Here is a 22,377-nt window from a genome sequence, read left to right on the forward strand (position 1 = left end):
AAAAAAAGACCTCTTGGTCCCTGAAGACCTCACTCCCCGAAGGGGTTCCAGGGAAAAAAGACTACCGCCATCTTACTCACCCTCCCACTGCCTGGAAGGCATGAGGAGCTGTGAGTCCATTTCACGGTCAGGAAAGATGAGGACCAGACAGAGGGAAATGACCAACCCAGGTTTACATGATGAGAAGGGGGTGGAGTCGGGATGAGGAAGGGAGGACGTCCAATTTCCCAGGCTCAGCAGACAGCCCGCGGGCCTGAATCCAGCAGATCCCGGGGCCAGAGGTCAGGGCCACACTTGCCTTGGCCAGCTCGAACATGGCCTGCAGGGCAGGGATGTCCTGAACAAAGTCGTCCTTCACGTCTGCGTCCAGCGTGAGGTAGGCCAGGCCCTCCACTGCCCATTTCCGGGTCCGGGTGTCTATGGATGCATTGCACAGCCACCTGGGGGAAGGGAGGCACTGGGGAAGGGTCCCGAGGCTCGGGCAAGAGCGAAACTATCCAGGGGAGCAGGCAGGTGGGCGGTCTTTCAGGATCTGGCGTCCACTAGGGCACATCCCTGAGAGGAGATGGTGGGCTTGGGGAAAAACCCTTACTTGCGACACTGTTTGGCCAGCTTTTCTGTAGAGCCTTCAGCAAACTGCCTGAGAGCGTAATCTGTGCCGCCCGCCGAGCCGAGTTTACAGAGTCCCTGGGGAGGAGGAGAGGATTGCAGGATTAAAGACACCAGGCTTGGGGACCAGGCCCTGCTCAGACACGTCCCTGAGGCTGGAATATTTTGCCCCCTTGCTTTGCCTGGATCAACCTCTCTGCATTCTACAGAACTCTGGTCAGGTGGCACCTCTCCCAGGATGCCTTCCCTGAGGCTTCCAGGTTAGGGTGAATGCCCACAAAGCTGGAGGCTTTTACTCTATCCCTTGCCCCCTGCTCACTATTTTGTCCCCATAGGTGCTTCGTGTCGTGTCGTTTTGAAAAATTAGCTAGGATGATACTAGTGTTAGTCGCTCAGTCGTATCCGACTATTTCCAACCCCATGAACTGTACCCACCAGGCTCCTCTGTCCATGGAATTCTCCAGGCAAGAATACTGGAGTGTGTAGCCATTCCCCACTCCAGGAGATATTCCTGACCTAGGGATTGAACCTGGGTCTCCTGCCTTGCAGGCAGATTCTTTACCATCTGAACCACTAGGGAAGCCCAAATATTAACACAACTGAAACCTCAGTGATAAAACTTATGGCACAAAACCTGGTCATGAAATCACTTTGGTGGGGGGAAGATTCAGATGTGCAGATTTTTACCCAGGAAAAACTGGACTCTTGCTGGGGAAAACAAAAGTCTGTCTTCCATAAGAGAAAACTCACAATGGTAGAAGCTAAAATCAGTTTTTTTTAAATAAAACTGATATAAACTAAAAAAGAAAAACAGATCAATGACTCAAATCTTCACTGTAATTGTTGACAAGAAAAAGGTCAATGAAAGTGATTTCTATATAATTAAAATGGGAAAAAATGCAATAGGTTTAACTGTGCTATATAGAAACCAAGTAAGGAAACTGAGTTTTTGGAGTCTGCACTGAAAGTACTTGCTGGACAAAGGCTCATCAGTGTTTGAGTCATTCAATGGCGTCGAGCAGGGACTTGTTGGTGATCCAATGGTTAAGACTCTGCTCCCAACGCAGGGGGCATTTGATCATTGTTGGGGGAACTAAGATCCTGCATACCCCATGATAAAAAAAAACAAATTAAGGAGACAGTCATTATACAGCATGGTTTCCCATTCTGAATCCACATTCTCACAGTCTTCTGCTTACCACTCTGCTCTGCAGAGGCCTGTGGGTGGGTCTGGGTGCCTACAGCTTGGTTTCCTCAAAGACAGGGGCCACATGCCATTCATTCTGGCATCCCTGGTACCTGGCGCAGGGTCTGGGACCCAGCCCACTCACCACCAGTGCGCGGATCTTGATCTTCTCGTTTTTGGTGGTCTTGTAGATCTCTTTGAGCAGTGACACACCGTTGGTGATGATGAAGGTGGCGCGGCTAAGCTTGGTGGAGGCGTGGATGAGGGCCTCCACGGCCACCAGCTGGTCCGTCTCACGCTCCGAGCCGCACAGCGCCACCATCATCTCCATCACACCTTTCAGTCCCAGCAGCTGATTGCCCAGGTCAAAGGGGCCCTGCAGGATCCCCGACACCGTCTGGATGGCAATCACGTTCTTGTCCGTGTCCTGGGGGTCAAACGTGCCCCTAAAACGGAAGGCCAGTGTGGTCAGGGGAGTGGGAGATTCGGGGGCAGGCAGATTTGGTTGTGCATCCTAGATCCACAACTCATATGCTGTGTGGCCTAAGGCAAGTCACTGAACCTCTCTGAGCCTCAGCTCTTGATCTGGACACTGAGGATAGCACTACTGCTTCTCAGAGTTATGATGAGGATAGATGACAAAACGGATGTGCCAGGCGTTGTGTTCCTCAAGAATCCCACCCAGATGAGGACTGACACTCAGGACGTTTGTTAGGGAGAGAGCTCGGGATCAACGCCTGTTGGGAAAGGGAAGAAATCAGGACTGGATGGAAGGAGGCGCTGGACTGAGATGCAGTCATGACGAAGCCTCAGCTTGCAAAGAGTTCCAGAGCTGAGAAACCATTCAAAGTTGTTCCAGGTTGGAGAGAGGGATGAACCACTGGGTGCTGGCTGCCCTGGGAAGGTGAATAGCTGTCCTTAGCTGAACCAAGTCCCCAAAGAGAGGTGACAGGTGAGAGCTGTCAGCCAAGAGGCTTCCCAGAAGCTGGGATGTCTGGTGGGACAGGACAGCAGCCAGGGCTACCAGGGTGGCTGGCACACCACCGGCCTCCCCGATGCGGCTGAATCATGACGCCGCCTGGCCCAGTCGCTCCCCTGTCTGGTCCTAGTCTTTCTCCCGTTGAGTTAGGGGGAGGGGTTGGACTAGAAGAGCTGGAAGGTTCTGTGTTGCTTTCAAAATCCACTATCATCTACTCTACAGGAAGACCTCTGTCTGGGGACACCCGATCCTTCTGAGATCTGCCCAGGTTTGTTCGTTGTAGGGGATCAGGGCAGATGTACACAGTGTAAAAGCAGAGGGGTATAAGTGAAAGGAGAACATGGCGCAGGAGTCAGAGACCTGGGCTCCGGTCCCACCTCTGCCTCTGGCTGGGCGAGTGGGTGGGTCCTTCTAGGGGAGAGGGGCAGGCTTTGGGAGCTCCGAGAGCCCCTCCAGCCCAGAGAGTCCATGCCCTGTGCTTCATCTTCCTGCTCGGTGCTGGGGCACCCAGAGCCCTTCCTGGTTGTGGCCTCTGTGCCCCAACTAGCGCTGGTGCTCTCGAGCCTGAGAGCCGCACTACTGAGGAGCCCCACAAGGAGGAGCCCAGGCTTCACAGCTAGAGAGCAGCCCCCGCCTGCAGGAACTAGAGAAAGCCCGCACGCAGCACCGAAGACCCGGTGAAGCCATGAACAAATAATTTAAAAAAATAATAAGGAGTTGAGGTCTGCCCTTTAAACCAATGCCAGCTGGCATCTGAACTTCCACCCAGCCCCTGGCCCCTGACAAAGCACCCCCAGGGGGTGGGAGGTGGCAGCCTCAAGCTCCACTTGTTGAAGGTGGTAATCCCCCGACTCAGTGTCAGGTGACCACAGAGGCAGCATTCACAGGCAAACCGCTATCCAAACTTAACTGGCTGGGAGATAGTTACTGGAACTCAGCTAGGGCCTTCATGAAAGACTCAAGTTAGCTGCAAACACTGAAGCTGAGGTGGAAAAAGACACTGAGAAGCCCTGAGAAGCCTTAAAAGTGACTCAAAGTCGGGATCAGGAGAAACGATGGGATTGAGCCAACTTTGTTGGGCCTTGGATCCAGGAAGCTGAGAACGTTTTTTACATTTTAAAGTAGTTTTGTTTATTTTCTTTTTCATTGTGTTAGAGACCTACATGTTTCATAAAACCTAAATGCACTCGCTGGCCCTTTACAGGAAAAGTCTGCCAACCCCTGGAATAGAGAAAGGAAAGCAGAGTGAAGGGAGAGTTTCCACCCTCCCAAGACTCCCCGAGTGCTTTTAAAACATGCAGCTTCCTGAGCCACAACCCAGACTACTGAGTCCCAGAAATCTGAACAGTTTCCAAGTTTGAGGATTATTGGAGTAAAGGAAAAGAGAAGCCAGCTACCGTGAGCAGAGATCCACACGGGGAGGAACCGTGGCTTCCGCCCAAGAGCGAGCACCAGTGTGCCAGCCACTTTGATGCAACGTCTTGGAAGGTCTCCCAGCCCCGGTCCAGCCTTCGGATGACAGTAGCCCAGGACAACATGTGGCTAATGTGTAAGCCCCAAAGCCAGAACCCCCCAGCCGAACCTCTGCCAAATTGCTGTCCTATTGTGAGATAATAAATTACGTTTCTTGTTTTACGCTGCTCAATTTGACTAATACAGAGCCCGACTGAAATGGAGCAGGACCCTATGGTCCTTCCCCACCCTGTCTTCAACCTGCCTTTGGTCTGTGGAAAAACTCTAGCCGAACAACAAATTTAATCAGAGAAGTGGGAAAATGCAGTCACAAAGGAAAACAGTCAAATGAAACCAAATAATAATAGTTTAGTCATTAAGCTAAGTCAAGGGTTTAGTTTCTCCTCAAGGGTCACAGATAATATTCTGAGCCATATCTTGTGAGCTGTCTTAAAGATACTGAAACCCTTGCCAGGTGGAAGAAGTCAATTACGTGATGACTGGACTGTGGCCGTGATAAATGCTGCCACGGTTCTGAGAACTGACCTCAAGGAAATGGGAACAAACTGACCCTAAAGACTAACTGGACTGAGCAAGATGATGCTGGTCAGACCGCTGATGACCAGTTTCCAGGTGACTGTCAGAGCTGACTGTGCCGTTTCTGTGTGTAGCACCCCTCCTTCCATCTCTAAAAATTCTTGCCCACTGATTGTCAGCAGGGTGGTGGTGGGGCGGGAGGGGAGGTCAGCCTTTGGACAGGAGTCCACCCTCCCCTCCACCCCCAGGTTGCCAGCCTCTGAAGTAAAGCAAGCTTTCCTTCCCACCAGCCTTGCCTCTTTATTGGCTTTTGAAAGGCCAACAGCCAGACCCCCACTCGGTTACATGACCCTCCAGGAGACTCACGTGATGTACTCCTCGCAGATCTTGCGGAAGTGGTCGCGCTCAGGGTCACAGCGCAGGTCATCGTAGAGCTTGTTGATGAGGATCGAGGCCAGCATGCGGGTGTTGTCAGTCAGGGGCAGGCAGGACGGCAGATCTGGGACCTGCCCCACCACCTTCAGGATCTTCCTTAGGCCTGCAGGACAGATAGCAGCAAGTGTAAGATGCCGGCCAGGCCCTGTCCTCACAAACATCCCTCCTCGCCCAGCTCTCTGCAGCCCGCCTTCTGGCAGCACGCGGCTCATCCAGCGTGAAGGGCACTGAGATGCAGCCTAGAGACCCAGGCTCCACACCCGCCTCTGCCCCTACCTGAGCCATTCACCTCCCATCAGGGGCCTCATTTTCACATTTACACAGTCAAGACTAGTTGAGCTCAGAGGACTCTACATGGCATCACCGACTCGATGGACAAGAGTTTGAGTAGGCTCCGGGAGGTGGTGATGGACAGGGAGGCCTGGCATGCTGCAGTCCATGGGGTTGTAAACAGTCGGACACGCCTGAGCGACTGAACTGACTGACCAGCGCTAACGTTATAATCTTCTTCAAATACTGTTTTATATTCTCTTTTCCCCAGGCTTCAATATCTTTTTTTGTAAAATGGGAACGATACTACCTACCTCATAGAGTTTGAGGATTCACCAAGATAATGTACGGAAACATTGGCCTAGTGCTAATCTAGACACATCATGACACTAAATATATATTAATTATTTAGCAAATAGGATATTTACCATTATGGTTATTATCCCTTCTCCTGTTGAAGAATCTTCAAAGGCTTCCTATTACCCACCAGGCTAATTCAGCCATTACATATTTGTCGAATAAAAGAATGAATGAGTAAACGAGGTGCTAGCTACCAAAATAAAGGACAACCCTGATGTCAAAAAGCTCACAATACAATAGAGAAGACAGATGTATAAAGATTACAATAAGGTAATCTTACTGTGTGCCAAGAGCTTTCTACACGCTATCTCACTTAATCCTAACATTGACCCTACTGGTGAGCAGAAATTAATATTGCCATTTTTCAGAGCAGAAAACCAAGACATGGAGAAGTCAAGTAACCTGCTCAAGACCACAATGCTGGCAAGTGACATAGCAGGGACCCGCTCTGATGTAAAAGACCACGATGTTAACTGTGAGGCTCCACTGCCTCGGGGACGATAGCTTGATTTCAAAGCCAGGTCGTAGTGGTGCCTAGGAGCTGATCAGACCTAGGGTAGCACATGGTGAACACTGGGCGGCATGATACCCTGGCCCAGGGCAGAGGCAGTGAATGTGCCTGGCAGTAAACTTTGTGCTCTGTGTTTAAGCACACACACACAGAAGCACTGGCAAGACTGGGCCTGATGAACCAACCCCACCTCCCAGCCTGGCTCTCCAAAGCCTTCAGCAAATGCAGCTGCTCCACGTCCCCAGCCTCACCTCCTAGCTTTCCCTTCAGTCGGCCCTCATCTTGAGCATCTCATTTCTCTTCTGCTAGAACACCCTGGACCTCCCCTTTGTCCGTGTCTGCCCCTCCCTGAACCCAGAAACTCACTTCAGTCTTGACATCCTGGGGACTCCCCTACCCAAGTCCCCCAGCCCAATTTTCACAACAAACAACTTCCACATTGCAGCTTTTCACCAGATACCTAGATATTTTAAAGTCTACACTATTTTTAACCTAAATGCTATTCATTTCGGTGCCTAGAATAACAGATACTGCTCCTCACCCACTCTGTCCCATAAACCGTGTTGCTGGGCCTAGATCCTAGTGCAGAGAGAAGTATATTGTCAATGCCCAGCCTTTGTGATATGTGCAGAGAAGACCATAGCTGGGATGGGGAGGGAGGGGAGTGTTGAGTGGAGGAGGCTTAAGCGCTAGAGTAATATGTTCAAGTCTAAGCACATGAACTTTGCTGAGATCTGTGAAAACCAAACAAGAGAAGTGCTGTATCAAAACAGAATAAAGGTCAAGGTGATAAAAGCTGGCTTGAACATTTTAGAAAAGGTATGGTCTAAATGTCATGATACCTCTGGGAGAATTTATCACAGCAGATCATAAAGCCATAAGTATGATTCCTGAACAACTGAAAGTGATTTAGGGTATCTCCGGGGTGATGCCCTGGAGCTGACGAATTTAATGGATGTTTTCTGGAGCACTCTTATTGATCTTTGTATAAAGTACACGGATGCCATTTCTCCCTTCTGGAAGGCCTGCATTTTGCCAGCATGAGACTTCAGAAACGTTACTCCCATTGGTGGAGTTTGGTTTGTTTTTTTGGTGCTTGCCATAGGAAACTCCGCCCAGATGTTTTTGACTGTGTTCTGTGTGCGTTCAGGCTCTGAATTCAGAGCCAGGACCTACGCCTTCACCAGCCCACTGGTGGATCCTAACATGCTAATGTCTTTTCCTGGCTTTTCAGCTGGGAATGAAGACCTCTCTCAGACAAGAGCCACACTCCTTCCACCTTCTGCTTGTTGCCTGGTTCCCCAGTGCCCACTGGAAAGGTTGGCGTGAGCCCCAGACCCTCCCACCTCCTCACCATTATCAACCACGTAGATGGTGCGGGAGTTGTCGTGAATGGCGAGGTCCTTCCTGGGGACGTTCTTATTGAGCAGGTTCAGGGCCTGATCCCTACCCTGGCCAGACACCTTCTTACTGACCAGCATGTCGAGCAGGTGGTTGGTGATCTGCTTCAGGTCCTTCTTGGAGTCTGAGTAAGGAGAGTTCAGGGGTGAATGGAGAGGACTAGGGCGTCTGAGGTATATAGGACCAGGGATGGCTGGGGCTTCTGGAAGGACTCTGGAAATATCGAATCCACTGCTTCCCAGATCCTGGAATTTCCCGGGAGAGTATCCTGTATCATTCCAAAGAAGGCAGGGAGGATTCTAGACAACACCCCCAAGGGTGATCAGAAAGGGTGTGGCAGAGGATGAGATGGTTCAATGGCATCATCAACCCAATGGACGTGAATTTGAGCAAATTCCAGGAGATAGTGAAGGACAGGGAAGCTAGCAGGCTGCAGTCCATGGGGTCACAAAGGGTCGGACATGACTTAGCGACTGAATAACAATATCCAAGTTGAATTCCAGCTTCATTAAATAGATATTTATATGAATGGATAGGAAAAACAAAAGACTGGAAAGGGACTTCCCAGGTGGTACAGTGGATAGGAATTGGCCTGCCAATGCAGCGGACACAGGCTCAACCAGACATCTTACTGGGAAGGTCTGGGAAGATCCCACATGCTGAGAGCAACTAAGCCCGTGCGCCACAATTAATGAGCCCCGGTCTAGAGCCCGCGACTCCTAAAGCCCATGTGCCTAGAGGCTGTGCAACAAGGGAAGCCACTGCCCCGCAACGAAGAGCAGCCCCCACGCACCACCGAAAGCCCGTGCACAGCAGTGGAGATCCAGCGCACCCAAAAATAAAATTAGGAAGCTAAGTAATGTGAAAAATGTGTTTTTAAAAACAGAAAAAAGACTGGAAAGTTTCACATGGCAGTGATGATAGTAGTTATCTGGAGGGATGTTTACAGGTCACTGGGTTGTTTTTTTTTTTCATTTTACATATTTCTAAAATTTTCCAAGTTTCTCCAATAAGCCTCTGTTACTTTTAAAAATAATTTCGTTTGTTTTTGGCTGGGCTAGGTGTTCGTTGCTGCGTGAGCTTTTCTCTAGTTGGGGTGGATGGGGCCACTCTATAGTTGCCAGGTGCAGGCTTTGCTTTGCTGTGGCTTCTCTCGTTGCAGAGCACAGCCTCTAGGGTGTAGAGGCTTCAGCTGATGCAGCTCCCAGGCTCTAGAGCACAGCCTCAATAGTTGCTCCAAGGCGTGTGGGATCGTCCTGGATCAGGGATCAAACCCACGTCTCCTGCACTGGCAAGTGGGATCTTCCCCACTGAACCACCAGTTACTTTTAAAAACTTTTTCAAGTTGCAAAACTGAAATTCCCATTAAACAACTCATTTCCTCCTCCCCCCGTCTCTGGCAACCACCATGCAACTTTCTGTTTCTATGATTTTGACTGTTTTAGAAAACACAAGGAATTGCTTGGTGGTCCAGTGGGTTGGACTCTATGCTTCCACTGCATGGGGCACGGGTTTGATCCCTAGTCAGGAAACTAGGGTCTGCAGCTGAAAGAAAAACAAAGAAAAGAAAAGAAACCTCCTATATGTGGCATATACAGTATTTGTGTTTTTGTGACTGGGTTATTCACTTAACATAAGGTCCTCAAGTCTCATCCATGTTGTAGCTTGTGTCAGAATTTCCTGCCTTTTTAAGGCTCAACAATATTCCATTGTAGAGACACACACCACCTTTTATTTCTCCATCCATAGAGGGGCACTTGAGTTGCTTCCACATTTTAGCTCTCGTAAATGTGACTGTGCCTCTGTGACTTTTATAGTAAAAAAAATAAATGGAAAAATATAACCGGGCCACCTCCACATACACGAATGCTCAGTCTGAGGTAGTAACTGGCACTTCTTTGCCCCCAGCCCCCCGAACCAAAGCTGAAAACCGTCTCCTACCCAGAACCAGGGCCTCTTCCTTCCCCCGATGCTCCTGCTTGTCCTCGCCAGACAGAGCGTCGATGATGGCCTGCAGCAGGTTGCAGACGGCCAGAGACATCTCCTCGCTCTCCACCGCCATGAGGCTGCAGATTCGGTCTATGCGGACTGCGTGGAGGATCGCTGTGGCCTAGACGCCCCCAGCGGGAAGCACATGGTCAGTTGACTGCCCCTCCCTTCCAGCTGCCGTGCAGGTTAGGGAGCGGGTGAGGGCCGCCCCATGCAGTCGGGACAGAAGCCCAGGCAGCCGGTGTCTCACAGGGCCTGTGGCCCCAGCAAGCCCCGGACTCAAGCCATGCCCCTTTCCAGAGGGATAGAGCTGCGCCCTCCAGTACCGTGGCCTCTGGCCCCAGGGGGGGCACTGAATGTGCGTAACGCAGCAAGTTCACACTGAGATGGGCTGTGCATGTAAAACACACACTGGGTTTTGAAGATTTAGTATGAAAAACAGTGAACAGTCACAGCCATTGCATTCAGCTCTTCCACAGAAACCACTTTCAATAAACTCATCTTTGTTTAAGTGTGAAAGCGTTAGTCACTCAGTCGTGTCCGACCCTGTGACCCCATGGACGGTAGCCGGCCAGGCCCCTCTGTCTGTGGAATTCTCCAGGCAAGAATACTGGGGTGGGTAGCCATTCCGTTTTCCAGGGGATCTTTCCAATTCAGGGATCGAACCCGGTTGCCTGCGTTGCAGGCGGATTCCTTACCATCTGAGCCACCAGGGAAGCCCTTATTCTTTGTTTAGTCAGACCCATTCTCAGCTCAAAGAAACAAACCAGAGGATCAGTCTCCGCTGAATCTGGGACCATACAATCGAGGTTGAGGGGGGCCGCTTTAGACGTCGTATCAGCGTCTATCCACGCCAGCCATGCCCTGCCCACAGGTCAACGCCCCATCCTCAGGCTGGCAGCCCTTTGCTCCACGAGCCCCGCCCCTGCCCTCACCCTAGCTTGGTGGCTACTGCACATGCCCGACAAGGTCCGCACGGCAGCCAGCATCAGCTCAGGCCTCTTCGTGTCCAAAAGCTGCATTAGCAGGGCCATGCCGTTGTTTTGGAAGATCCTTTCGGCCCCCGCTCCCTCACGACTGAGGACAATGAGATTGTTGGCGGCCTGAAGGTGCAAAGGAAACAAGAAAGGTCAGGAGCGAAGTCTGGCTACTGAGGCCTTGACCATGAGCCAAGTGCAGGGGCTGGGGCAAGGACCAGGTCTTCAAAACTTCTTTATATTCTTTTGCCCTATAACCCTGCTCCTGGGAATGTAGCCCAAGAACATAATTCAGAACAAGAAACAAAGTAACTTGCAGTAAAGACCAGCTGGATGAAAATATATTGCAGCCATCAAAGACATAAATGAGAAGACTCAGAGGCAACTTGGAAAAAGCATTGGTTTGCAGAAACAGAATTGCAGGTTCACGCTGATGGCACTTTGGGTAAAATAAAACTGTGCGTATCTGCTTGTGGGTAAGGATTTATAAAAGGTAGGAAAGGGACTTCCCTGGTGGGCCAGTGGTGACGACTCCACTTTCCAATCCTTGGGAGGGGAACTAAGATCCCGCACTAACCCTAACCCTGGTTGGGGAACTAAGACTGCACACGCCGAGGAGCAACTGAGCCTGTGAGCTGCAACAAAAGACCCCACATGCCGCAACAAATTTCCCGTGGGCTGCAACGAAGACCCAACACAACCAAATAAAATTTTTTTTAAAGAAAAGGGTAGGGAAATGTTAAGTTAATTAATCAAGGAACCCATTAGTCTGAAGTGGCTTCAATGCCTAAGCAACTAAGTAAGAAAACCCAAACCACACTTTGCTATACAGCAGAAATTAACACAACCTTGTAAATCAACTGTACTTCAATTTAAAAACAAAACAACAACTAAACTAAAAAACCCTAACCCTGTATTGTCTCAAGGTTAAGACACTGAAGGACAACCTATCACAAATAGCTAACGAGCCTTTCCCAAATAATGCTAACTGCTTAAGCTATAGCCCGAGCTTCCCAGGTGACCCTAGTGGTAAAGAATCCACCTGCTAAAGGAGACACAAGAGATGTCGGTTCGATCCCTGGGTCAGGAAGATGCCCTGGAGAAGGAAATGGTAACCCACTCCAAGTATTCTTGCCTGGAGAATTCCATGGACAGAGGAGCCTGGCAGACTAGTCTCGGGGGTTGCAAAGAGTTCGACATGACTATATATACTATGTATGTATATATATATATGTATATAAAGTATATCCTGAATATTCATTGGAAGGACTGATGCTGAAGCTGAAGCTCCAATACTCTGGCCACCTGATGTGAAGAACTGACTCACTGGAAAAGACCCTGACGCTGGGAAAGATTGAAGGCAGGAGAAGAAGGGGACAACAGAGGATGAGATGGTTGGATGGCATCATCGACTCAATGGACACGAGTTTGAGTGGGCTCCAGGAGTTGGTGATGGTCAGGGAGGCCTGGTGTGCTACATTCCATGGGGTGGCAAAGAGTCAGACATGACTGAGTGACTGAACTGAACTGAGGATATAAAAGAAGGATATAAAACCTTCCACCTTGAGGATGCATTCACAATCTTCCCTCAGTATCCACAGGGGATTGCTTCCAGGACCCTGGTGGATAACAAAATCTACGGATGCTCAAGTCCCTTACGTAAAATAATGTAGTACAGTTGGCCCTCCGAACTACAGGCATCCAATTGTGTGTTGAAATCCTTTAAAAGGCTCCAGATCTAGAGAGGAGGGCTTGAGGAGGACCTGAGACCCTGAGATTGGGCAAAGAATTCATGATGCAAGAAAAGGAGGAGGTGGGCAAACAGGCAGAGAGTAAGAGGTTGGTGCGCATGCTTAGTTGCATCTGACTCTGCGACCCCATGGATTGTGCTGGCCAGACTCCTCTGTTCACAGGATTCTCCAGGCAAGAATCCTGGAGTGGGTAACCATTCCTTTTTCCAAGGATCTTCCTGACCCGAAGACTGAACCCCCTTCTCCTGCATTGCAGGCAGATGCTTTACCATCTGAGCCACCAGGGAACCCCCCAAGAGGCTGGGGAGCAGGCTGATTAAAGAATTTCAGGCAAGCATGAGCAGAACCATCATCACTCTATCAGTCAAGGGCTTTGTACTTTTCAGGGTACAAAGTACTGCTTTCATATATATATAACAACTCATCAAGTCCTCATAAGAGTTTGTTATAAAATATACTTGCATATTAAAAAATTTTTTTGATTGCACCTGCCACATGTGGGATCTTAGTTCCTCAACCAGGGATCAACCCCAAGCTGCCTGCATTGGAAGGCAGAGTCTTAACCACTGGACCACTAGGGAAGCCCTGATATTTGCATATTATATGATTACTGATCATAAAACTAACAAAAATTCCCCATGCATCTCTGTTAAATTCTTATATTCATATATTCATTTTTTCCCTCTGAAGGAGGAAAAAAGAAACATTTAAAAATGCAGCAAATTTGGTTAAGAAGATATTAGGAATAAATATCCTCATAATTCAGAATCATGCTGCAGAATGATCTTCATAATTCAGAATGATGCTGCTCCATTTTGAAATGGAGTAAAGCATTATTTTGACGTGTCATTGTTTCTCAGGCCCAAAACTAGGGTAAGGCAAGTAAGACACTTACCTTGGGTGCAGATTTTACGGGGTACAAAAAACTTCTGTAATCAAGATAAATGGTATTGAATGCAATGTTTTAAAATATCAAAATCCATGCACTGCAAAAAACAATACACGCTGAACAGAAGAGCAGAAATACAAAGACAGGATTCAACCCTCATCGTTCTAACTGTTGAGCATGACTCAACACGAGCACCTCCTCGTGTTGCACATGACTCTCTTCGTCGTTCTCACCCTCTCCCTGGCCCTTCTTAGAGTTCACACTGTTGCCTAAAGTGCTTATCGTTTGGCCCATCTTTGTCTCCCTTCTCCAAGGAGCCGCCCACCGGCGCGAGTCGGGGACGTTACGGTCCGGACACAAAGGCGGAGTCCGCAGAGGAAGCAGTTACCTGCGCGCCCCGAGAGCGCCCTCCTCTGGTTCGCTGCTTGCCCAGCACTTACCTTCTCCAGTTTATCCGCTTCACTGTTTCTGTCCAGGAGAATCTCAAACATCGTCTGAACCCTCGAATCAGTGGAGAACTGCACACGGAGCTGAGGAGAGAGGAGGGGAGTGGGGAAGAAGGCAGGCGGGCATCCCATCATTTCAGTCAACTCCACTCAAAGGTCATCTCAGGTAATATTAGGGTATGCTCTTCGTGCCGGCCTCCATCACTCTTTCATCCATCCAACAATCATCTAACTGAACTGTTATTACTACGGGTGGGACGAGAACAAAACTAAGTCTTTGCTCCACAAAGCTTACAGTTTAATTACATTCGAGGTCCCATTTAGTCTTCACAAGTCTTGGAAGGCAAAAAGATCATCACCCCAATTTTGCAGCCTCACTGTTAGACATTTAAATATGGGCTAAAACAGGAAAGTATCTCCAGGGTCAGAGACATGAAGCAGCTTTCAAGTACCACTTGAAACAAATGTAAACCATTTTTTCCTTCTTTATTCCTTTTTAAACGTTCATTCATTCATTCTCTTGGTTGTGCCCAGGTCCTAGTAGCAGCAGCACACATGATCTTTAGTCGCAGCATGTGGGATTCAGTTCCCTGACCTGGGATCGAACCCAGGCCCCTGGATTGGGACCGCTGAGTCTTAGCCACTGGACCACCAGGGAAGTCCCTAAACGGTTATTTTGGAATGTCTCCATCCCTCACTCTCCCAACCCCAACCCCAACCCCAGTGCTCTGAGCGTTGCTCTGCTGGGCCACAGTGCCACCTATTTCCCCCCTGCGGTCATTTCCTTTCAGGAAGTCGCTCAGTCACCACCCCTTCACTGATCACTCGTTGGTCTGTATTTTGACAGCTCTGGAGTCTGCACTCTGGACAGAACACTGTGGTCCCTGCATGGGGCTGCCGCAGGCATCCAGACGTCACTGCGACCCGGAGCAAGGAGATGCGTGATCAAGTTACCCTTCTGCTCTCAGGGTAGGGAAGCCGGCACCCCAAGGCGTCCCTCAGAAAACTGGCAGCTAAGTGAGGACAGAGGGTGCAGGACCCTTATCTCTGGTCGCAGTTCCCTGAGGCCACTCCATTTTCCTAGGAAAGAGCCCCTGTTCCTGCTGGTTCCTGGCTCTCCTGCATCCCCCAGCAACATCCTCCCCCCAGTTCCCAGGTTTCTCACGCTGCCTTTGTCCTCCTAGAAAGAGAGGAAGATCATAGTGAAGACATAGTAAGTTGCAATTTGTTTTTTAAGCCTCCATCTGGAATTGAGAAGACTGGTATCCTAGTCCGGTCTGGCTTGTACCCTTGAACAAGCATCACGGCGACTCTGATCCTCACAGACAGGGGCACCGGCCCAGCTGTTCTGTGCCACGTGACCACTCCATCCAAGGGAGTGGAGGTAGGCCAGCCCTGGTGTCCCGCTGCCCTAACTGGTCCCTACTAGGAATGGGGAGAGGTGGCCGAGGCTTGTAGGAAGGGCCACCTTCTGGATCCAGCTCACCTTCTCCTGGATGCTGGTGTTGAGCCTCCTCAGTGTCTCCTGGAAGCTCTGGTTCTGTGGCTCCAGAGTGGCACAGCGCTGCACATCCTTGAAGGCCTGGTCCAGCTTGCCCAGGTGCTCCAGTGCCTGGCATCGCCGGTACAGAGCCTTGATGTCCGAGGAGTTGATATCAATGGCTAGCGAGGGAAGCAGGCAGAGTCTCAGGGGGCCGGGAGGCAGACCACCTTCCTTCCTCCCCCACAACACCCCCCCAACTCCAGGGCTTCCGTCTCTCCCTTGGAGAGTGTGCTTCCTTGTAGACCAGTTTCGTGGAAGGCAATTTTTCCACGGACTGGAAGTGGGGTGTGGTTTGGGGATGATTCGAGTGCATTACATTTATTGTGCACTTTATTTCTATTATTATGCCATCAGCTCCACCTCAGGTCATCAGGCATTAGATCCCGGAGACTGGAAGTCCCTGAGGTAGACCATCTGGTCCTAGGCTCCCCTTAGTTAGGGAGGTGGTAAGAATCACTGTCTCAAGGTTGGAAGGGAGCTTAAGGGCCATCTCATTCAATTCCTGACTCTCCAGTCTTGGCTCCTTGATCCCTGCCAAGTACCAATCCAGTTGGTGCTTGCATACCTCCAGCTGTGGGGAGCACCTTCCATCTCGAGGCAGACAGCTCCTTCAGAAAGCCCTTCCCTCCTCCAACCTGAAATATATCTCCCTGTAACTTTGCCCTTTTGTCTTAAGTCCAGTCCTGGAAACTTTGAGATGAAATCCAATCCTTCTTCCTTGTGACAGCCTTTCAGGAATTTGAAAGCAGCTCCCTGTCCCACCTGGGAGTTCCTTCTCTGAGCTAAATATTGCCACTTTTCTGCTCTTCACAGGATGGGTTTCCAGTCCCCTCTCCAGTTAAGTCCTTCCCTTCGGAACTCACTCCAGACTATCTCTGTCTCTCCTTAAAAATTAGTGACCCGATCAAAAGCCAACACAGACCTATGCAGAGGAGAATCCCCTTCGTTCTGCATATTATAACCCTAAAAATGCAGCCAGAAGTCTTCCCATTTTGATCATGCTCTTAAATCTAAGTTCTCCCAGAACCTGAGGCACTCTGAAAATAGTGTTGATGGGTGTTTATTTCTCCTAGTGTCTGTGGAATAAACTAATACCTCCCTCCTTCCCTCAGGAAACCCAGTCCCCACAGAGTGGTTTTAGGGAGCAGCCCCTCCCCCAGGAACATATCCTCACCTCCACCAAAGTGCCTGTGTCCTTGCTGTGACAAAAGGATTTCCAGGAGCGGCCCCAGCACATTTAATGTGTAAAGATGTGACTTAGGGATGGCTTTCCTGGAGCATCCTTTCACACAAGGTCCATCTGAAACCCTGCCTACAATGTCCAGGATAGCATTTATACAATCTGTGAGTGTCGAGAGCCTCTTAGACTAAACAGGGATGCTGAGGGGGAGGGAAGGAGGGCAAGATCAGAGAGCGTGAGGGCTCACCTCTCGAGGCATCAGAAGCCGCCTGAACATAGCTCTCCTGAGAAACGGGGAAGGAAGACACTTGGTTAACGTCGGCCCAACACAGAGACAGCCAGAGAGGGTCCCGGAGGTGAGGAGACAGGGCTTGCTGGCCACTGCCACTGTCAGAGGCCAGAGGTTCCTTGCTGAGCGTGGAGAAGTGGGCACACATCGGGCACACTCAGGCTTGAACCTGGCTCTGCTGCTGACTGAGGAGGGCGTGGCCACCCGCTCCAGTATTCTTGCCTGCAGAATCCCATGGACAGAGGAGCCTGGCGGGCTATCATCCATGCGGTCGCAAAGAGTCAGACACAACTCAAGTGATTTAGCATGTACACACTGCTGCTAACTACCTAGAGCTCTTGGGGAAGTTACTGAGCCCTCCTCTTGAGTCTTGAGCTTCCTATCTGCAATATGGGCACAAGAGTAGCAGCGACCTTGTGGTCTGTGGCTAAGATGCCATGAAATAAGCTCTGGAAAGCCCTGTCCGGACGCCAGTTCCCACGAGATGAGAACTGTCTCCATGGATGACTTCCCCATCTCCCAGAGGAGTGGGTCAGGCGATGGGTACCAGAAAGCAGGGGAGGCTCTCTGCTCCAACCTGAGGGCTCCAGGAGAGAGCACTGGGAGGACAGGCGTGACTGTCAGGAGGAGGGAGCTGCCCCCTCACCTGCATCCCAGTCCCGCCCTCAGCTCTCCACCCCTCTCCTTCCCAGACCGTTTTCAGGCCACAGGCTGCCCGGTTCCGATAGAGTGTGGCCAGCAGGGCCTTATCCTTGGTCAGCTTCAGGGCCTGGCTGTAGCTCTTGGTGGCAGCCTTGTAGTCCTGGAGCTGGAAATGCTGATTCCCCTCCTCCTTCAGCTGCATCGCTTCCGCCTCGGCCATCTGTCAGGACAGGAGAGCTCCCTCCAGACCTGGGGCTGGGCTCCTGGTCTGAGTCTGGAGCTCCAGGGTCCCCACCTACCGGGATGGAAGGGGGGATGATGCCCATCCTCTCAACCCCCGCCAATCCACTGCCCAGGAGGACATCACAGCGTCTGCTAAGAGTGGGGCCCAAGTTGAGAGGGGTCTCAGAGTCTCTGTTCCTAGGGAACCCTGCTCAATATTATGTAACAACCTAAACAGGAAAAGAATTTGAAAAATAAGGGGTTTCCCTGGGCAGTCTAGTGGCTAAGATTCCATGCTTCCAATGCAGGGGGCCTGGGTTCCATCCTTGGTCAGGCAGCTAGATCCTACTTGTTGCAAGTAAGACCTGGTGTGGCTAAATAAATAAAAATAAATATTTTTTTTTAAAAAAGAATAGCTATATGTATAACTGAATCACTTGGTACACCTGAAGCTAATGCAAAATTGTTAACTATACTCTGATTTTTTTTTTTAAGAAGAGTCCCTCTTCCTCCCTCCATCTCCCTCCCAGCAGGATGGGTATAGCCACCACACCAAGGGCCTGAATTCTCATTGCAGGCCTTAAAATGTCTGGGTCCCCCCCTCCCCCGCCCCGGTCCCAGGAACACTCCAGGCCAGCTCACTTTCTCTCAAGGACAATGTTCTTGGTCCGTCCTCCTGGGGTGCAGCTCCTCTGTGTGTGAACCCCCAGCCGGCCAGCGTCAGTCTGCCCCTCCCAGCCCCCACCCAGGAGACTTTATCACCCCAGCCAGTGGCTCCAGACCATATTTGGCCACAGGGGCAGGTGCCCCTGGCATCTGTCATTGATACTCCGGGACCTCCCCCTCCCCAGACTGGACAGTCATTACCACGTGGAGGTTCCAATGAACCTCTGTCCCCGCATCCCACTCGGGGCCAGTCCTGGGGGCACAGGGGCTCCTAACTCCCCAAAGAATGATAGAAAGATCCAGAGGGACAGGAGCACCCCCAGCAGACCCCCGCTACCTAGGCACAGCTCGGACGCCCCCTTCTCCACCTCCTTCCCAGATAAACAACCTCCTCTCCCCTCCCCCCACGCCTGCTATTTTGGGAGCAGAGTGACAGCTGAGGGGCTGGCAGGCTTGGACATGCAGAGCAGCTGCCCAGGTCCCAGGCCCGCTGGAGACTTCCAGAAATGCCCTTCTGGAGGGAAGAGGGAAGAGGAGGGAGGGAGGAAGTTTCCTTCCCCTCTTCCCCTTGTCCACAACGCCCCCACCCCTTCCACCCATTGAAAACGTCCTTGATTTTCAGAAAGATCCATGGACTTGCTGTCTCACTTGAGTGGAAGTGGGTGGTTTGTTCCACTCTGCACATCTTCGGCGGCTCTTCCCTGTCTGCACGGAGGGGCTGTATTTGGTCTCCCTGCCCCGGCCCAAGGCTAGGAGCTCCCTGAGGATGGGCTCTGTATGTCCCCCACCGGACTGAATCTTCTCCCAAAGACTCCCAGGAAGCCTGGGAATTCCCTGCAACCAAGGACTGTGCCCACTAACTGACTGGGACTTGCTGAGTCCCCCTCATCAGAGGGGCGGGGGTGGGGGCTTCCTGGGACGAGAACTGTATATTCACTAAGAACTACGAATCACTGTGTTGCACACCTGACACTTATACACTATTGTAAATCAACTATACAGTGATGCTGAAATTTTAATTAAATTACAAATTCTTAATTAAAAAAAAACAACATCACTACATACTTGCCACCAGAGAGGGTCTCCCCTGGAACAGGAATTGTTTCTCCTTATTCAACTGAGACAAATTTATGAGGTTGTCCCCCACTTGGATTTAAAATTCTCCCAGCTTTCTGTGTCTCTGAGACTAGGCGGTGAGTGCCCTCCCAGAGGACAAGTACAGCGTCTCGTGCAGTTTGATTTTCCCTGGCACAGAGCCTGGAAGAATCAGTGCCCAATGCATGTTCTTAAATGAATGAATGAACGAATGAGTTTTCCGTGCTGACGCTTTGCTTCACATCACTACCATTCTGACCCCCTCTCCCATATTGCTTCAAACTGACCTGACCGCAGCTGAGAAAAGACACTGAAGGAAAAAAGCGTAGGCGGGATCACTCACACTAGATTCTGCTCTTAGCTCTGTGACCTTGAAAACACAGCTCTGTGACCTTGGACAAGTCCTACTGCCCTGCTGGACACAAAGTCCAGCCCTGATAAATGTTTGTTGGCTGAATAAATGAATGAATGGATGGATGGGTGAATTCCCTGCCCTCATGGTGTCGCCAACCCTGAACCCCTTTGCGGACAGCTCTCTGTAGCAGTGACATAAAATGTTACAGGATCCTGCTGTTGGTGGAGATTGACTTCAAGTCCAGGGGACTGTGGATTAAAATCCTGATTCAGTAATTCATTCCACAAGCATTTCTTAAGCATTTGCTATCTGCCAGGAAATCCCTTGTAGCTCAGTTGGTAAAGAAATCTGCCTAAAGTGCCGGAGACATGGGCTCAACTTCTGGGTCGGGAAGATCCCATGGAGAAGGAAATGGCAACCACCTCCAGTGTTCTTGCCTGGAGAATCCCATGGACCGAGGAGCCTGGCGGGCTACAGTCCATGGGGTTGCAAGAGTCGGACATGACTGAGCGACTATACCACTATCATGTACCAGGAACTGTGAATGATTACGGAAGCAGCAAACACTCCTGGGCGTAAGGATTTGTGTGTTTTGTTCACTCACACATTCCAAGTGTCTGCAACAGTGTGTAGTATGTAGCGGGTGTTGTCTTAGTCGCTAAGTCACCTCTTTTGCGACCCCAGGGACTGCAGCCTACCGGTGCCTCTGTCCATGGGATTTCCCAGGAAAGAATAGTGGAGTGGGAGGTACTAGGTGCTCAATAGCATTTGTTGAATGAGTGCATGAAAGAATTCCATGTATCTGTGATTTCTGACGTATACCAAACAGTTTTCAAACCTTACAATCAGGAATCATGACATTATTTCAGAGAAAGTTTCCCTGAGGAAATGATTAAATGAGTTAACATATGTAGAGCTCCTAGAACAATGTCTGGCAGAGACCTTTGTTAAATGATTGAACGAATATTTAAGGCAAGACCTGAAAAACAAGGAACTATTTCTGCATGTGATCGTCAGCTCAGGCTGCCATTAACAAAGTACCACTGATTGCACAGTTGCACTCATCTCACACGCTAGTAAAGTAATGCTCAAAATTCTCCAAGCCAGGCTTCAACAGTATATGAACCATGAAATTCCAGATGTTCAAGCTGGATTTAGAAAAGGCAGAGGAAACTGCCAACATCTGCTGGATCACTGAAAAAGCAAGAGAGTTCCAGAAAAACATCTATTTCTGTTTTATTGACTATGCCAAAGCCTTTGACTGTGTGGATCACAATAAACTGGGGAAAATTCTTAAAGAGATGGGAATACCAGACCACCTGACCTGCCTCCTGAGAAATATGTATGCAGGTCAGGAAGCAACAGTTAGAACTGGACATGGAACAACAGACTGGTTCCAAATAGGAAAAGGAGTACGTCAAGGCTGTATATTATCACCCTGCTTATTTAACTTCTATGCAGAGTACATCATGAGAAACGCTGGACTGGAAGAGACACAAGCTGGAATCAAGATTGCTGGGAGAAATATCAATAACCTCAGATATGCAGATGACACCACCCTTATGGCAGACGGTGAAGAGGAGCTAAAAAGCCTCTTGATGAAAGTGAAAGAGGAGAGTGAAAAAGTTGGCTTAAAGGTCAACATTCAGAAAATGAAGATTATGGCATCCAGTCCCATCACTTCATGGCAAATAGATGAAGAAACAGTGGAAACAGTGTCAGACTTTATTGTTTTGGGCTCCCAAATCACTGCAGATGGTGATTGCAGCCATGAAATTAAAAGACACTTACTCCTTGGAAGAAAAGTTATGACCAACCCAGATAGCATATTCAAAAGCAGAGACATTACTTTGCCAACTAAGGTCCGTCTAGTCAAGGCTATGGTTTTTCCTGTGGTCATGTATGGATGTGAGAGTTGGACTGTGAAGAAGGCTGAGCGCCGAAGAATTGATGCTTTTGAACTGTGGTGTTGGAGAAGACTTTTGAGAGTCCCTTGGACTGCAAGGAGATCCAACCAGTCCATTCTGAAGGAGATCAGCCCTGGGATTTCTTTGGAAGGAATGATGCTAAAGCTGAAACTCCAGTACTTTGGCCACCTCATGCGAAGGTTGTGGAAGGTGGAGTCTTGCCTACATGAAATGGGGGACAAAAAGGCCTCTGTGCCTGGGAGCCCCAAAGGGCCCTGCTTGGTGTCAGTGTGCCAATGGAGATGGAGGGAACAGATTCTAGGTAGGGTAATGAGGCAGCCCTGGAGGAGCTTGGCACGCCCTGGATCCAGGGGAGGAAGAGAGACAGGGACGGAAGTGGGAAGGAAGGAGACAGAGAGAGAGAGAAGCTGACCGAAGATCCTAGGTTTCCAGTAAGAGTTCTTCTGGTCTGTCTCTGCTTCAGTGCCTCATCTGTAATATGGGGTGAAAAGAGTCATGAGGATTAAATGAGTTACATATGTAAAGCACTTAGAACAATGCCTGATACATTGCTATTATTATTATTTGTTGTTGTTATTATAATTGTTAATAACAATACATATTGTTATTATTATTATTATAGCTGTACACTGTTGAAGACTGCAGGAGTTTTTTGCTTCTATACT

At 49.8% G+C, this 22,377-nt stretch overlaps 1 protein-coding gene across 1 annotated transcript in view; it reads right to left on the reverse strand.

Moving 5' to 3' along the window:
* Positions 1 to 17,666, reverse strand: part of UNC45B (unc-45 myosin chaperone B) — a 28,469-nt gene extending 10,803 nt beyond the window's left edge. The window contains exons 1-11 of the mRNA XM_068978220.1: positions 17,499 to 17,666; positions 16,763 to 16,799; positions 15,279 to 15,454; positions 13,787 to 13,876; positions 10,665 to 10,832; positions 9,682 to 9,850; positions 7,694 to 7,864; positions 5,130 to 5,301; positions 1,941 to 2,241; positions 593 to 687; positions 299 to 440 (exon numbers count right to left, since the gene is read on the reverse strand). Of these exons, the coding sequence (XP_068834321.1) occupies positions 299 to 440; positions 593 to 687; positions 1,941 to 2,241; positions 5,130 to 5,301; positions 7,694 to 7,864; positions 9,682 to 9,850; positions 10,665 to 10,832; positions 13,787 to 13,876; positions 15,279 to 15,454; positions 16,763 to 16,799; positions 17,499 to 17,666 (1,689 nt within the window). The remainder of the gene's footprint in view (positions 1 to 298; positions 441 to 592; positions 688 to 1,940; positions 2,242 to 5,129; positions 5,302 to 7,693; positions 7,865 to 9,681; positions 9,851 to 10,664; positions 10,833 to 13,786; positions 13,877 to 15,278; positions 15,455 to 16,762; positions 16,800 to 17,498) is intronic.
* Positions 17,667 to 22,377: the final 4,711 nt, after the last annotated feature.

Source organism: Capricornis sumatraensis, chromosome 8, assembly GCF_032405125.1.
Source record: "Capricornis sumatraensis isolate serow.1 chromosome 8, serow.2, whole genome shotgun sequence".
Lineage (NCBI taxonomy): Eukaryota > Metazoa > Chordata > Mammalia > Artiodactyla > Bovidae > Capricornis > Capricornis sumatraensis.